The sequence below is a fragment of the Ictalurus punctatus genome, chromosome 21, assembly GCF_001660625.3.
Source record: "Ictalurus punctatus breed USDA103 chromosome 21, Coco_2.0, whole genome shotgun sequence".
Classification (NCBI taxonomy): Eukaryota; Metazoa; Chordata; class Actinopteri; order Siluriformes; family Ictaluridae; genus Ictalurus; species Ictalurus punctatus.
The window spans coordinates 20,270,001-20,286,831 of record NC_030436.2 but is presented as its reverse complement, the minus strand read 5'-3'; the positions used below and the strand labels follow the sequence as shown (position 1 = coordinate 20,286,831).

The 16,831-nt window shown below is 44.5% G+C and overlaps 2 protein-coding genes across 5 annotated transcripts; both read right to left on the bottom strand.

Annotated features, from left to right (window-relative positions):
• Positions 1–547: 547 nt before the first annotated feature.
• Positions 548–4,651, bottom strand: abhd14a (abhydrolase domain containing 14A). 2 transcript variants are annotated; one of them, XM_017450481.3, is made up of 5 exons: positions 4,510–4,651; positions 3,360–3,640; positions 2,686–2,801; positions 2,194–2,429; positions 548–1,862 (listed from the first exon to the last, which is right to left on the bottom strand). In XM_017450481.3, the coding sequence occupies exons 2-5, from the start codon at positions 3,617–3,619 to the stop codon at positions 1,680–1,682; spliced, it is 795 nt and encodes a 264-aa protein (XP_017305970.1). In that variant the 5' UTR covers positions 3,620–3,640; positions 4,510–4,651; the 3' UTR covers positions 548–1,679. The 2 variants fall into 2 exon arrangements, with proteins under 2 accessions (XP_017305970.1, XP_017305971.1); XM_017450482.3 differs by having other exon boundaries at positions 3,360–3,658; positions 4,510–4,637.
• A 1,666-nt stretch (positions 4,652–6,317) lies between these two features.
• hyal2b (hyaluronidase 2b) lies at positions 6,318–14,233 on the bottom strand. Of its 3 annotated transcripts, XM_017450479.3 has the most exons (6): positions 13,981–14,233; positions 13,529–13,591; positions 13,385–13,440; positions 10,673–11,636; positions 9,212–9,301; positions 6,318–8,614 (listed from the first exon to the last, which is right to left on the bottom strand). In XM_017450479.3, exons 4-6 carry the CDS (start codon positions 11,600–11,602, stop codon positions 8,237–8,239), a joined length of 1,398 nt encoding a protein of 465 aa, XP_017305968.1. In that variant the 5' UTR covers positions 11,603–11,636; positions 13,385–13,440; positions 13,529–13,591; positions 13,981–14,233; the 3' UTR covers positions 6,318–8,236. The 3 variants fall into 3 exon arrangements, with proteins under 3 accessions (XP_017305968.1, XP_017305969.1, XP_017305967.1); XM_017450480.3 differs by lacking the exon at positions 13,529–13,591; XM_017450478.3 differs by lacking the exons at positions 13,385–13,440; positions 13,529–13,591 and having other exon boundaries at positions 13,981–14,232.
• Between the last annotated feature and the right edge of the window lie 2,598 nt (positions 14,234–16,831).

The following is a 16,831-nucleotide window of genomic DNA, read 5'->3' as shown; positions in this document are numbered from 1 at the left end:
GAACCGGCGACAAGGTCATGGACGACAAGGCTCATTGATGCGCCTGGTCCGATCCCTCAGAAGAGCTACTGTAGCCCAAATTTCTGAAAAAGTTGATGCAGGTTCTAAGTGAAAGGAGCCAGAACACACAGTGCATCACAGCTTGCTGCATATGGAGGGGACATCAAATTTACACTGTTACACAAGCTGTACACTCACTACTTTACATTGTAGCACAGTGTCATTTCTTCAGTGTTCTCACATGAAAAGATATCATCAAATATTTACAAAAATGTGAGGGGTGTACTCACTTGTGTGAGATATTGTATATAAATGATGTCCACAACATTATGACTAACTGCTAAGTTCTGTTAAGTTCCGATTAATTGCTTAACTATTAATAATCTTCCTGACACTGATTAATTAGCTATGTTACAGCAGAGTAAATCTCCTTTAGCCTTTTAAAGGGTTGGAAACAAACATTATTACATTTGTGTGTGTGTGTGTGTGTGTGTGTGTGTGTGTAAAAATGTATTTAAACAAAATAATACATCCTGGAAAAAGTCAGTCGTGGCACAGTCATGCCGATAAGGCTACTTTTATTTGATTTAATTTAGTGTTTTAATAATGTTCAGCTCTTTTCTATTTACAAGCAACAACCCACATCTGATGGACTGTACACACAGACTGTACACACATACTCAAATTAAAATGCTTGGAGGAAATAAATAACCACGTCACAACTTAATACACAGAGTGGAACTGCACTGCTTTACCGTAAAGTGCATTTAACGGAAAACTTTAGAGACGTTTAAGCAGGCCTACAAGGGAGACCACCCATTTAAACAAAGAGAGAGTTAAAGGAACATCATATGAAGGATTTTCACATGCACACAAAGCATTGTAAAGCTGCACCGGGGACCAGAACCAAGCCCTGATTGACAGGTTCAGATTGTCAAGAGTTCCAGAAGGTGGTGGTGCGTCCTGAAGCAAGCGGCTCAAAACACTCACCACAGGTTTCATTCGAGAAATGTTAAAAAAAACATCACAGACTGAACGGAGTGCGTGGGAGAAGATCACCTCATCGACCTCAAACAAGATGAAGACTTGTTTAAATTAACGATCCCTGGTTTTCTCTCCAAAGTATTCAATCTGTTGAAAATGTCAGGTCCCTAAATTCTGTAAAAACACACCCAAAATTTTTATTAATCCTTAAGCAAAAAAAAAAAAAAAAAAAAGCATTAAAAAACAAAAAGCAAATTCAGATAAAGCAGCAGCGACAGTCTGTTCACACATTTTATCATCTGCATTTCAGATTTCACTACAATTTTGATGGGACAGGAGGGGGCGTGGCCTTTAAAAGGGGCATGGTCTACGGGGGCGAAGTAATACCAAAGGAAAAAGAGTCATTCCGACTACAGCACTACGTCATGAACAAGCTGTGCGTTCAGAATAAAAGTTGTACTGAAATCTTTGAGGTGAAATGGCCATCTTTTCACATTACGTTCTCTTCTTCACCTCCTCCCATCTGTCTCTTTCACAGCTCGTCTCACACACACAGGAGCAAAATCATCACACTATTTTTTTAAATGGCACTACACTTGAGGTGATGCGTCTGTTTTAAATTTCAGATAAACTCAATGTTTTAAAGGACCGTAATTGTTGTTATAATGCCCCCCCCCACGCCCACACCCATTGTGTTATTCGAGTGTGTTGAGGAAGTGGAGCAGCGCCTGGTGGAACTCTCGCGGTTTGTCCATGTAACAGGCGTGTCGTGCTCCTGCAAGCTTAACCACCGAGTGATGAGGGAGATGCTGCAGGTTCTTCAGAGACTGAGAGCCCAGATTAGTGTCCAACTCTCCAACCACAATCAGAGTCGGAGTCTGGAAACACACACACACACACACACACACACACACACACACACAATTAGTATAATGCTGCGGTTACAAGCTGAACCTCAGACTGTTGCAAAGCGCCGACACTGAAGACTCCTTCCATAAATGTGAAATAAACGTCTTCTTATAGAAAACCTTTTTCTTTAAAAAAAATCTGTTTATGTGGAGTCCCCGTGAATGAGACGTTACTACAGAAACTATTAGAACCAGTGCATTAATATAAACCTGTGATTTGCAGCTGCACTGCTGTTTTTTTTTTTGTGAAAATTTATCAACATCTTCAGACCTACAGTACTCCAATGTCACACACACACACCTGGATGTCGTGGTACTGCTGTGGAGTGAGTGTTCGGGTGGCGACAGGTGCGATGGGGATGAAGGCTCGCAGCTGATCACTGAACCTCTGCAGGAAGGGCAGAGCGTAGTGACCACTCATAGATGGAGTGATGAGAACCGGAGCACGAACTCCCAGAGCCTCGAGGAAATGCTTCAACAGATCCACACGACTCTGCTCAGACTTCACCGACTCTGACGCTGGAGACTTCCCAAAACCTGATGAGAGAGAGTGAGAGAGAGAGAGAGAGAGAGAGAGAAAGATACAGGTAGATGGAGTGAAAAAGTGTAAGAATGAAGAACAGACAAACAGACAGATCAATACATTAATCAATACATATTGCTGTAGTGATTAAATATTTCCTCAGCATGTGAAGTGTGTGATCTGATTCTTTCTCCCCCCGTTGTGTCTATAACACAGAGGGAAAGCAGGGTGTGTGTGTGTGTGTGTGTGTGTGTGTGTGTGTGTGTGTACCTGGCAGGTCCAGAGCCAGCGCCTGGTATCGGTTAGCGGCGAGCAGACTGAGCGTGCCCAGCTCCTCCCACGTCCTGGAGGTGAAGGCCTGACCGTGCAGCAGCACCACCTGCAGCCTGACACAGGAATTACACAACCATCAACTCACCTCAACCTCAATAAACATTACTCTGCATTCACCATGCCTGTTTGTGTAAGATCTTTTTCTTATTATAGATATTATTAATAATTATATTACATTATATATTGTTATACTCTCAGTTCATTTATTATTATAATAATTCAGGCACCCGCAATAGATCTTTAGCTAATTTTTAATGCTTGATTTTGATTGTGTTCCAATTTTAGATTATTACACCTAGAGATTTTAACAGAAAGAAACTGTTACTTATTATATATTATTTATTTATTTATTATTCTCATGCTTTATTATATTGCAGCATTTTAGATGGCATTTAAATAATGTATTCCAACTAAAACATGAATATATCCGGGTATATTAAAATATATTACCAGATTGCTATTGTTTTTCCATGTTTAAAAATTATGAGATTTGTCAGAAATGTGCTGTATTTTTTTTTCTTCCTTCACTTTAATGGTCTCTTACATTTGTGAAAAGAATTATTTAATTGTATTATTGCACCATGTGTGGAAGTCACATGACCAAACCAGACCTGGGTAGGACCTGTCTCCCGGACAAGTCCACAGGCAGGGCCTCTCTGAAGAAGAGCGGCGGGTCGCTGGGGATCTGTCCCGTGCGAACAGTGATGTTGATGGGTAACGGAGAAGCTGAGATGAGCCTCTGTGACCTCTGCACAGCCAAAGACGGCTCTGTGTTGCTCTGTCTGATGGAGGACGGCAGCAGCAGGTACAGCAGCACGGTGAAGAGCAGCACCAGGCCGAGCACCACCGCACGGTTACGCAGGAAACTCATCGTCTCGCTGGAGAGCCCGGTCTGTTCACATTAGAAAGGCTTTACATTTCATTTATACTCATCAGGATCCATAGCTGAACAGTCAGGATTAATAGCCGGACCTTTATATTAAAGACAACACAAATCTTTTCAAGTGTACTGACTGTTCTTGAATTAAAATATCTGCGAAAGTGATGCTGATTAAATTTGATTAGATTCTCCCTCTTGTTCAAAATCTCTTCCAGAATATTCAGTCATCCTGAACTCGAATCATTTGAACCGAACAGAGCGACTTGAATCACTCAAAATAATCTTTTTGAATATTACAGATTACATATAGCGATAAAAGTATTCCAATTATTTGAACCGAACAGAACGACTCGATTGACTCAAAAGAATCATTTTGCACATTACATACTACATACGCCGATAAAATGGTTCGAATCATTTGAGCCGATTCATTCAAAAGAATCGTTTGGGACATTACAGACTACATACGGCGATTAAAAAAAGGATTCGAATAATTTGAACAGGAACAGAACGACTCGATTCACTCAAGAATCGATTGGGACATTAGTAGAGGGAAGGCGGAGGTCACGTGGCCTATATAGTAACCAGGACAAGCTGCTGCAGTGTGCACTATGCAGTGTACAAGTATGCTATTTGGAACACACACTATAGGTCAAACTCCCCTATATACCTCGCTATAGGTGGTTTGAAATAACGAGGTTTTTTTTTTTAACTTCCGCTATAGTGCACTAAACATGAGGTAAGACGGCATGCCAGATTAATCGCAGATGATAAGTGCGCAGATCGGGGAGCACGGCTAAGATCAGCACAGCTAACTCACACTTCAGCTAACGGAACGAGAACCATATTAGCATCGACAACTTTCACGGAGTCAAACTCACCTACAGAGAAACGCACTGAAAACACAGACCGGAGCAAAACGCTGTAAGGACGTGTTTTGTCAGGACGGACATCTTGACAGCGCGGTGCACGATTTGCTCACGTTATGCACCAAAACAGTTCCGTGTGGAAACACATTCCATGCTGACAATGGTTCCGCCCTTCGACTATTTTGAGATAGTGCATTTTTTGATTTCCATGAGCTGTAAACCGTCATCATCAAGTTTAAAACAATCAAAAATATTTAACTTTATGTGTAATGAATCTAGAACATATGAAAGTTCCACTTTTTTAAAGTTAATTCACGGGAAAAAATGAATTTTTCCCACGATGTCCTACTTTTCTGAGATGCCCCTGTATACACCTTTTGCACTTTAACAAAATTAGATATCGGATGCTCAGACTGAGTGACTGTAGATGAGTGGGTGAATTCCTTTACAGTTTATAGTCCATTTTTGCAGAATGTTTCTGGGAGAACGTGAAGCTTCAGAGCTGTAATGAGTAGGACTAGGGCATAGTCAGGATGACTTCAGAAAGGAACGGACTTGGAAAGCGCCTACGCACTCATTCTTGCATGACTCACAGGCCGTATTTGTATGGACGAGGTTATAAATGATAAACTGGCGAACACATTGAACCAATTTAAGCGGTAAGAAGCCCGGCCTGCTCCAAGCAGCGCTGCGGTTCACCATCGAGCCTTGAGTAAGCACATTCCCAACGCTTCGGTAATGTTCTGGAAAACAATCCGAGATTAGGGAAGTTCTCTCTCAGAGGTCAGAGATTGAGGGTGGAGTGAGGGAGTGAAAGTGGACTGGGAGATATCTGACAGAGCAACGACGAGACCCAGAGTCTGGTTTGAGTTATGGAACAAGGATTCCTCTGTCTTTTCCAGACTGGTAATGTTTCCTTTGGCAGCTTCCAACAACCAACCCCCCGCTGAGATCTGGGACAGATCCCAAAAAAGTAAAGTAGAGGGACTGGGGGAATTGGGGGAATGGGGGGGTGGGGGGAATGGGGGGGTGGGGGGGGGGGGGGTGAAGTTAGTCAGCATGTGTAGGAAACCACCAGGAGCTGAACAGAGGAGGTAAGAAGCAAAGCTTTGAATAAATGGTTGAATAAGTACAGTAAACCGGTGTCGTGTTTGCAATTGTTTGATATCCAGGAGAGCAGATTATTTTTGAACAAAAGATCAAAAGGTTAAACAATTTTTCCACAGCCTTCTGTGCTCATATTTATCAAGGGTGCCAATATTAGCGGAGGTACCGTATATGGAAGGAGAGTTCAGTGTCAGCACTTTGTAACCGTCAGAGGTAAAGCTGTAAGTTTTCCGACATCTTCAGGACAGAGGAGTTTACACTTCTTTGTGGTTTCTCGGTAACGTGCGTAACAAACTGCGTTTGTTTTGTTTTATTAACTTTAGTAGAGGGAATAAAGAGTCGCTTTTGAGGGAACGACCAGCCGTTTATAGCCGCTATAACCTCAGCCAAAACAGGAACTAAATCATTTCATGAATGTGCCAGGATATTAAAAGGTAATTATAAAGGGATAAAAATACATATAGAATTATACTCATTGGTAAATCACTGTGGTGTAAGAGGAATAAAACACTCGGGGACGTGCTGTTATAAGAAAATAATCAACGGTGGTATCAGGGTGGTAACAGTAACTCTCAGCGCTTCTCTTCAGGCCACATCACCCCACACGGTTGTGGATTGTTTTCCTATAACCGCACGGCCCCGGAGTCGTCACACACCTGGTATGTCCGGTCCGGTCCGGTCCGGTCCAGCAAAAAGAAAAACCTCTCATCAAATCACAGCCCTTAAAGCATTTATTTATTGTAAAGTAATAAACATCGAGTTACAATCATTTGGATTTGCACCAACATATAAAACATTGTTCAAGATCAAACCAAACAGTCTCCAGTTTAATAAAAAACAAACAACCACCAGTGAGCAGAATTTGGTTTCAATATTAAAGTGAAATGTGAAGGCGCTCGGTCAGATCACCGTGTTCTCCAGACAACTTAAGACGCACTTATGGCACTCTTTTTTTTCTATTGTTATGCTAGCACCAAGCTATTGGCAGTGTATCTCCTCAAACCGGCACACCATACTCACGCACACACACGCACACTCACGCACACACACGCACACGCTCGCTCACAGGCGTGGTGTGAGTCGGCGGTGAACGTCACAGCGTGTGATAAAAGGCAAAGAATGTGTCCCGTAGTCCAGAAAACATGGTGATGCTGGCGACTGTTGCATTATACAGAGTTCAGGTCTTTGTATTAGAGACACGAGACACAACACCCACCCACACACACACACACACACACACACACAAAAACACACACACACACACAAAAACATGATTCCACCCACTCGGAGAGAAAGGTTTACAAAATACTACAAAACACGTGGCACTTAATCTCTTCCAGTTTGCTCCAGACGATGAAGGAGACTCTGGCAGATGAAGTGACACCAGTCCAGCAGAGGTCCCACATCAGACAGAGGCTTTGGGTGAACTTTAAGTTGCGTAGACTTGTTTAGCGATGTAAGAAAAAAGAAATCCAGTATTTTAAAGCAGAAAACAGCGAGGAGCGTGGTTTATTTACAGCTCCGCACTGTTCCACAAAGATCAGAAGGATCTGAAACAGTTAAGAGGTTTTAATAAACTCTACGTCACTCACAGGCTCGTCACGTCTACGTTAGAGCTGGGCCATGATTATAAAATACTGTGATACTGTGCTGAGATTATTCGGTCCGTACAGGATTCCGTGGAGTTTTTGTGATTGTTGAGGCCCAAAACGCTTGAAGAAAAAATCCTGGAGGCATGACGTGAGGATCGTTGCGGATAATTCTCTTACAAGCGTGCGCTGTAGAGTCAGAGCCACGTCATTACCGAGTTTGTTTTCAGACGAGATCCGCCTCTCAGGCCTGCTGAACCGTCGACACGAACGAATTTACAGAAACGGCGCGTGGAAAACAAAAAACCTGGCGGAACGTTCAGTCATCGCCCAGCTCTAATCTGACCTGCGTTTCTTCTCCTCGGTGTGGAGGTCTGATCTCCTGATACGACTCCTCTCATCTCTCCTGCTGGTGATTTTCCGCCAGCGCAGCGAGCGTAATCTCTCGGCCAACAAAATCGGTTCGGTTCTGGTACCAGACTGCTTCTGAATTGGAAATGTTTAAAAGCAAAAAAAACCAAAAAAAAAAACCAAACCCATCAACAGTGCGAGAGGAATTTACAGATTACTGACTAAAAGTTAAAAGTAATACTCTGAGGAACGCTTTACTCCTTAACATCTTTAAAAAGCTACACCACACGTTCCAAAGTCCGGAGATACAGAAATGTTTACGGAGCGGATGGGAAGATGCGTAACAAATACTAATGCAAACAAAGCTTTCTCTTAGCAGCGACATCTTTCAAATGAACACGAGTCGAGTCTTTGTGCTGGGTGGAGGTTCCAGGAGTGCGTAAGGTCCGTCTCTCAGGCCAGTGGGAACATAGGTTCAGATCTGGCTCTGCGTTAGCGGAAAAGGAGCATCAGCGTGGGAACTGTTGAGGGGGCGGGGAGGGGCAGAGCATACACCTCTTCACCTGTCTAATCAGTTGTGTAGTTCATGGTGCTGTGCAGCAGGGGGCAGCACTAAGCGCTCACTGGGAAAGCAGCAGAGGTGGCGTTCAGTTTCTCTTTCGTCCGCCGGGTTGTTTTTTTTCTTCCTGTGGTCACTGCAGAACGGTCAGCGTAAGCATTAGCACCAGCGCCCCCTGCAGGCTGAGACCGGCTCTATTTCCGGACGCTCTCTGCGAGCACATGGTGCCCGTGTAGCCGGTGTAGCACTGACACCGGAAGTCCTTTTTTAGCCTCGCCAGCTCATCCTGGTCCATCTTGCCACGCACGGCGAGGCGTCCCCCCCGCAGCTCCAGTGTGTGCGTGCGAGTGCTCAGGTGCAGGTAGGTGTCCGTGTCGGGGAGTCTGCGCAGGCAGCGTCCGTGCCATCCGCACAGCTGCGCGCTGCACTGCTCGGCCGCGGAGGAAACATTGAGCAGGTAGCGGCCCAGGGCGCCGGAGCGGAGGTACTCGCTCAGGCTGAAGCAGCTCGCCTGCACGGGAGGAGAAAACACAAGCGTCAAACTCGACACCGACGGTGCGGAAGGAGACGCCTCTACAGCACCTTCGCTGCCGGCAGCGATTCTAGTTCTTCTTGTTAATGTGTGTGCCTCAAATACCCTTTAAAATACACTTCAAACAGGAAGGAAAACTCATTCGTTTGACCTTGCTGTGACCTCGACCCTGTTTGGATCTAATCAGTTTATCTGCTGGTGATTAAGACGACGATGACGATTCCATATAAATCCTACAAACTTTAAACTCGTTCTTAATTAAGATATCACGCTAACACAAATCTCGTAACTATTAACGAATAGCGTCACGTTTACGTATTTACTGTTCCATCCTATATACATCAGATCAAACCACCGCCACCTACAGGCGGCCTGAATAAACCGGGTATAAAGTGGGCGTGGCGGACATTCGGATTTCGGGCAAACTGGTGCTTTAACGCTATGTCACGCCGTACACAGGAAAGAACAGGAAGCTACAAGAGTTTATGCGCTCGGCCTCCGGGGTGTCGTTATCTGCCCGGGTGTGGTGCTGCGTTGTGAGAATGCAGGCGGCGACGGAGAGGGCTGGAGTCTTACATTACTGCTGGCGTAGGAGGCGTCGCCCCACAGGATCACACCGGCAGCTCCCAGAGAAACACTTTCACCTATAGTGGAGATCAGATCCATCTACACACACAGACACACACACACAGACACACACACACACACACACAGAAAGAGAGAGAGAAAAAGTGTTAACACTGATATGCTACAGGGAACATTAAGACACACTCTCACGTGTGAGAGAGTTATGTGTGCGCGCACACACACACACACACACACACACACACACACACACACAAACTCAGAGAAAAATGAGCTGAGACAGCAGGGATGTTTCTCTGCATATTTTCCATCAGAGTGAAGTCTGCTGTGAAGAGTTAGAGGACTGCTGCTGCACTAGCTTCTCTCTCTCTCTCTCTCTCACACACACACACACACACACACACACACACACACACACACACACACACAGGGCAACTAAGGGGAACTTCAGGAGCTTCAGATGAGCTTCGGTCTGCAGGAAAGAAAGTGTGTGTGTGTGGGTGGGGGATATATATTTATAACCAGTCAAGTTGAAATGCCTCGTGGCTCTTGTTTCTGATCGAGAGCCTCGTCTCTGCCAGGAAAAACCCTTTCTAAGTGCGAGTACTCCAGGAAGCCCCGTCCGCCTCGCCGGTTTGCTCTCACACACAGCAGGGAAGCGTGAGAGAGCGCAGGAACGTACAGAAATGCCACCCAGCTGATATAAACACTCTCCTTGCGTTTATTTTTCCTCTGACCGAACCAACAACCGACTTCAGAGGATCGTCTGCGTCACGACGAGGACTCTTCAAAGTGAAGCCTGCATTCTTTCCTCTGTGGAGAGCAGAGATTTCCTTCCTGGGGAGACTGGGATCTCTCCCTCTCTCTCTCTCTCTCTCACACACACACACACAGAGAGAAAAACACTCCAACTTCTCTCTGCTTTCCCGCTTTTAAAGAGAAAACACACCCATCCGTCTCTTCATCTGTAAACTCATCCCTCTGTCTGTCCATCTATCCGTCCATCCAGTCGTCTTTCTCTTGACACACTGTCTGATGTGCCAGTCATTATCAGGGAAGGGGGCGTGGCTTTTGTGCCAGTCAGTACCAGGGAAGGAGGCGTGGCTTTTGTGCCAGTCAGTACCAGGGAAGGGGCGTGGCGTTAGTAACAGTCAGTACCAGGGAAGGGGCGTGGTGTTAGTAACAGTCAGTACCAGGGAAGGGGGCGTGGCTTTTGTGCCAGTCAGTACCAGGGAAGGGGGCGTGGCTTTTGTGCCAGTCAGTACCAGGGAAGGGGCGTGGCGTTAGTAACAGTCAGTACCAGGGAAGGGGCATGGCTTTTGTGCCAGTCAGTACCAGGAAAAGAGGCGTGGCTTTAGTGACACAGCTGTAAATCTTATCGTATTAAATTACTGTGTTTACATTCATTCTACAATACGACAGTCGACTTTTACATAATTCAATCTGTCTCACCTCAGTCAGCAGCATGAGCTCGTTAGTGTAGGTGGGTCGCGTGTAGACGAACACGGGCCGTATGGTGCCGTTCCCGGTCGATGCCAGCCTCATGCCCTCTCTGACGCGGTTCCTGACGAACTGCCGGCCGATGGCTTGGTCCTTCAGCGTGCGGCTCAAGTACACGGAGGGAAAGAGCGCTGTGCTCTCCGTCCACAGCCACTGCAGCTGGTCGTTGCGTTGCATCTCCACTTCCGGGCAGTGACCCGTGTAGTTCTTCAGGCCGCTGTTGCTGAGGTAGTTGTGATTATAACAGTCGGGGAACAGGTAAAAACCCCACAGCTGCTGGGGGCGGAGACTCTTCGCCGTGCGCAGCGTCTCCAGCATGAACTTCCGCGCAGAGAGCTCGAAGTCCTGCTGAGCCACTCTGTTCACCTGCTCAGCCGACCAGCCGGGATTCTTTTCCGATACGAGCTTCCTGGATTTTTCACGGTAAATATCTTTGGCGTTCCAGTTGCGGATCCAAAGCGGCCTCCATTCCTCCCAGTCGAACACGGCCAGCCCTTTAGCCAACGTATTTTTGCCGATGTACTTCTCGACGCCTTTGGGAATTTTCTCTAAATGCTGTGCGAGGCTGGCGAGCTGGGGCAGGCCGCCGTTCACAGAGGTGCCGTTAGCTTCAAAATACGGGTACAGCCCCAGGCGCTCTTTGTAGAAGATGGTGAGGTTTTGGCGCACAAAGCCCTCCGTGGGGTACGCCACAATCTGGAAGAGCTCGAAGGGGAAGTTTACGCGGTGCCGCGGGGTACAGTCCACCGTCGGGGCGTTCCACACCAGCAGGAGAGGCTTCTGCGAGTAGAGCGGCCATCTTGTGGTTTTGAACTCCTGAGCACAAAGGAAGGTGGACAGAGCCGACAGACAGAACAAACGCGGGAAGAGAGAGAGCGACATTGCTCCCGGTTAATCACACGGCCACCTCTACGCCCTGTAAACACACAAACACACACAGAGCAATGTAGATCAGCTTTAAGACCTCTAAAACCTGTGATATGGCATCTATTTGTAGCCACGCATGTTTAACACATTTAATACGTATGCTCAGAGAAATCGGTTTCCCAGCCGTCCGCGGAACCACAAACGTGCGCTTCGGTCACGATAAAAGTGCTGGTTTTACAGTTTTGCTCACTCTGGCCTGGTTTACCCAGCGGTTTATAAATCCTGCAATCGAGCTGAAATAAAACGGAGTTATGTTTTTCACTTCAGTTACAATCTGGTTAAATTATATAACAGGACAGTAAAACTTTTACAGGCCTGACTCTGGGTACAGATAATCAGATTTTTAACATAACCCGATACTTAATACGCACACTCGCACACTCACACAATCCCATTACTACATTAAAAGACTTTTGTGTTGAGGCTGATGAGTATGAAGTATTTCTGGGTAAGGGTTCTGTATATTGGTTTAAACTTCTCGTGACTTTTTCAGCAGTTTGTGTTTGTCCTGATTCTGGAAACGGCTGCTGTCTGCATTCTTGTAGACTTCACAGACTAATTGAACACACACACACACACACAAACAGCATGTCCTCACAGGTGTACTGCGTAGCTACAGACCAGAAATTCCTCTTGTCTGGATGTATTAGGAGTGCAGGGGCATCGGAGGGGGTTTTAACGGAATCAGATGACACACGGGGTGGTGTAGAGAGAACCCTTTTTAGCCCCGTGTGTGTGTGTGAGCGCTGGATTTGCAGCCTAGACTAACTTCTGAAGAATGCTCTCCAGACGACAAAAATAAAATAAACCAAAGCATCTGACCGTATTTACAATGGCTATAAAAAGTCTACACACCCCTGTTAACATGGCAGGTTTTTGTGAAGTTAAAACAATTAAACCAAGATAAATCATGTCAGAACTTTTCCCAGCTTCAAAGTGAACTTTTAAACTAAACTGCACTAAAATCGACTGGTGTTTGTAGGCAGTCATGATTCCCTCCACCCTGATCAAAGCCCCAGTTCTGCCTGAAGAAAAGCAGCTCTAAAGCGTAATGCTGCCACCACCGTGCTTCACCGTGTGGACAGGGTTCTTTTGGTGGTGTGGGTTTTTTTTTTTTGCACCAAACAAACCTTTTAGAATTATTGGATTATTATACCTTTTGGAATTGGTCTCACCGGACCATAACACATTCTGCCACATGGTTTGGGGTGATTTAGAGCTTAGATGTTTTTTCACATGCAGAGTAATCAGTACTTGTATATGACATGATCTGATATTTACGTTTAAACAGAAGATTGAAAACTTGCGCAACTTTTTTTTTTTATTATTTTTTTTCCCCTAAAACGTGTCTGGTTGAGAGCTGGAGACGTGACACAGCGTGTGACTTGGGTGTAACACCACGACTTTTTTTGGTTAAAAGAAATATCACTTTAGTCCGAAACTCACACGGGGTCAAAAAGAACAGATCGTGTTTTTGTTAGGTGTTTCATGTCTCCGGTTCGATCCGAGCTCACGTTACAAGTTTCACACGTCCTCCACGTGTCTGTGCGGGTTTCCTCCAGCGTACTACGACCAGCGACGTTAAACCGCCCTGGGGGTGCGAACGTGTGTGTGCACGATGCCCTGCTGTGATGGCTCGTCAAGTTATCCCAGGCGTATGCCTGCCTCGCGTCCAGCGTTCACCGGATCCACGGCCACCCTGAAGAGCATGGAGACGGACGAGGGAACTTTACTCACCATTCAGCCTGCTTTTCCTTCTCTAACACACCTGTTACACGTCCTCAGGTGCGTCACTGCAAGAAAAACAGTGCAGTGCAGTTTGTCTTCTACTAACTTAACAGATCCTGATCTGATCTCATCTGATCTGATCTGATCACACACCTTATCCGGTTGAGAGACTCACAAACAGTATTTCCCCCTTATACACTCCTGTTTCACCACTTCCTGCGAGTTAAGACATTATGATTGCACACACACGCGCGCGCACACACACACACACACACACAATGTACAGGTTGAGACATGCAAGTAGTAAGAAAACAAAACAAGAGGTACGGCGCGTTCCTGTTTAAAGCCGACAACGTCCTTTATTTTAATAGGAGGTAATAGACGCGTTTAGATGACGCAAGCAGGCGCTGTGGTTAATTAAATGTCAGCGGTGAGCGCACGCGCTCGGCAAATAAAGTTCAGCACGCGCGAGTTTGCCGATTTGAAAGAAAACTTTGAATTAACGGTCGCGGCGAGAAAACCGTTACAGAAGTGAAACGCGCGCGCGGCTCTCGAGACTCTTGGAAAGCAGTGTAATGTGGAGTACAGCAGTGTTTATGACTGACCTGGAGAAGACGTAGCTAGCGCGGTGTTTCAGCTCAGGACGCCGGTTTATTCCACTCTCACACACAGTCAGCACCGAGGTCAATCTGCCCATCACTTTACAAACCGAGTATTCATTCATTAACTAAACCTAACGCCGTGTTATTTCCCCCGGACTTAATCTCTTTCACAAACTACTCCTCGCGGCTTCGTGTTTCTCAGCGTTTGTTGCTCCTCCACACCGCGAGCGACTTTTCATTCTTTACTGCGATTAACTAATAGCGCTGTGGTTCCGGCCTTGGGTCGTTCCATTATTTGTTAAGTATAGGGGTGTCGGTAGAATATCGCTACACTCATCTCTTTTAACGTGTACATATATAAAACCGACGTGTCTTATTAACGCGTACGGAGAGTATTCTAATCATTTCTGTTGTTCTTTACGTGCTTTATTTAGAATTAGATACAGGTAGCACATCTGGAACACCCCCTTTGCTCCCCCGCTCCCCCGCCGCAGTGGTACAGTCGGATGAGTTCTCAGTTGGGGAGAAGATGAAATGGACTACACGGAATCCACAGAAGCGGTTAACACAGTAGGGGGCCGAGTTTCACTCTCCAGAATTCAACTTGATTTTTTTCCAGAAAAACTTTTTTCTTCTTCTTCTTCTCTACGTCGTATTTCTCTATACGGTTGCACAATCACTCATAAAGTTGGTGCGAATGAAAAGACAAACAAACAAAACAACAGAAGCCCACTATTATGAAAGCTATACATGGATGAGGAACTGTGGTTTTGTTTGCACTGTATTAAGCAATAACAAGCACTCACATTCACAAACCAGGACATGTCGAGTTATAATCCTGTTTTAAATGCGTTATAAAGGATTTTTTGTTGCTTCGCGGTGGTGTTGTCCGATACGGTACGCATCACGATACAGACGATATTGCCATACCATGCGTATTGTGTTATACACATCACATTACAGAAGATCACGAATACTGATACTTGTTGAAACGATACCATCCAATTTTATTTTATATAAACTAAAATATATCCCATTAACGATATCGCTGTGTCGATGTTTTGAGCACGGGCATACTATCATTTAAAATAAATAAATAAATAAATAAAAAACCTTGAAATTACACAGTATTATGTCTTTACGCTGTTCCGTACAATACTAAATCAACACGTACAATGTTAAAGTGTCTAAGTGATGAATTAACACCTTCACCTTCGACTAAAAAATTCCTTTGCTGGCAGGGTGAACTTCTTAAAGATTTAACATGCAAGATGCTACACTATTTCTTGGTCCCTGTTTCAGTGTAAGCAAATATGTGATATTGACCATGTTAAGTGCTTTGTACAAAAGGTCAGATTTTCCACATGTCTAATCTCTTCTACTGAAGCATGTGATCAGAGGACACTTTTGCACAAATCTGTGGAGTGCATACCAGCGTGAGTGCACACTGTCATTCAAGCAAATAGGAGACGAAAAAAACTCAAAAAATATATATTTTTTCAGATTTATAAAAAATAAAATCTCTGAAAAATATTTCACAAATTCTACTTTTCACTGAAGTTCTTGTCAGTAATGTAATTTGTAATGAAAATGGTTGTATTAAATAAGAAATGTATTTTCACTAGTGCCCTCCTCTCAGAGTTTTGGACCCTGGTGTATTTCCTTAAGGTCACACCTTAAAACAACAACAATCTAAACTTAGATATGTTTCACCCTCAGGCTTAGCGCTTACTCAGCACATGGTGATGCCAATCTCTCTATTAGAGCTGCATTAAAACTCATAGTATTGCAAATCAGACCAGAAGATCGCTCTGGGCACAAGCAGATAACCCAATATACTCAAATGATTTACTCTTTCTCATATTAGATTAAGGACAATCTATTATAGACTAATTGCTCATATTGTGGGTCCTTGTTGCAAATTATTTCTGCTTAATGACACAAGTGCCATAGAAAAGACACACAAATGTTTTGCTTCAGTCCTCTTGTGGTAGAAACCATATAATGTATACTTTAGGACACATCTCATGTACTGACAAACACTTTCAAGTCACTAAACTGGAGTACTGACTAAAACACTGGTATTTGTGGTCACTAAACTGGAGTACTGACTAAAACACTGGTGTTTGGAGTCACTAAACTGGAGTACTGACTAAAACACTGGTGTTTATAGTCACTAAACTGGAGTACTGACTAAAACACTGGTGTTTATAGTCACTAAACTGGAGTACTGACTAAAACACTGCCGTTTATAGTCACTAAACTGGAGTACTGACTAAAACACTGCCGTTTATAGTCACTAAACTGGAGTACTGACTAAAACACTGGTGTTTATAGTCACTAAACTGGAGTACTGACTAAAACACTGGTGTTTATAGTCACTAAACTGGAGTACTGACTAAAACACTGGTATTTGTGGTCACTAAACTGGAGTACTGACTAAAACACTGGCGTTTGTGGTCACTAAACTGGAGTACTGACTAAAACACTGCCGTTTATAGTCACTAAACTGGAGTACTGACTAAAACACTGCCGTTTATAGTCACTAAACTGGAGTACTGACTAAAACACTGGTGTTTATAGTCACTAAACTGGAGTACTGACTAAAACACTGGTGTTTAGAGTCACTAAACTGGAGTACTGACTAAAACACTGCCGTTTATAGTCACTAAACTGGAGTACTGACTAAAACACTGGTGTTTATAGTCACTAAACTGGAGTACTGAATAAAACACTGGTGTTTATAGTCACTAAACTGGAGTACTGACTAAAACACTGGTATTTGTGGTCACTAAACTGGAGTACTGACTAAAACACTGGCGTTTGTGGTCACTAAACTGGAGTACTGACTAAA

Excerpts from the sequence above, each read along its gene's own strand:
- abhd14a (XM_017450481.3), bottom strand. The coding sequence starts at position 3,619 with ATGAGTTTCCTGCGTAACCGTGCGGTGGTGCTCGGCCTGGTGCTGCTC. Across the intron at positions 2,430-2,685 it reads GCTGGCTCTGGACCTGCCAG|GTTTTGGGAAGTCTCCAGCG; the intron begins GTACACACACAC and ends CTCTCTCATCAG. Across the intron at positions 1,863-2,193 it reads AGCAGTACCACGACATCCAG|ACTCCGACTCTGATTGTGGT; the intron begins GTGTGTGTGTGT and ends GTGTGTTTCCAG.
- hyal2b (XM_017450479.3), bottom strand. The coding sequence starts at position 11,602 with ATGTCGCTCTCTCTCTTCCCGCGTTTGTTCTGTCTGTCGGCTCTGTCC. Across the intron at positions 9,302-10,672 it reads AGCTCATGCTGCTGACTGAG|ATGGATCTGATCTCCACTAT; the intron begins GTGAGACAGATT and ends CTGTGTGTGTAG. Across the intron at positions 8,615-9,211 it reads CCTCCTACGCCAGCAGTAAT|GCGAGCTGCTTCAGCCTGAG; the intron begins GTAAGACTCCAG and ends CCTCCCGTGCAG.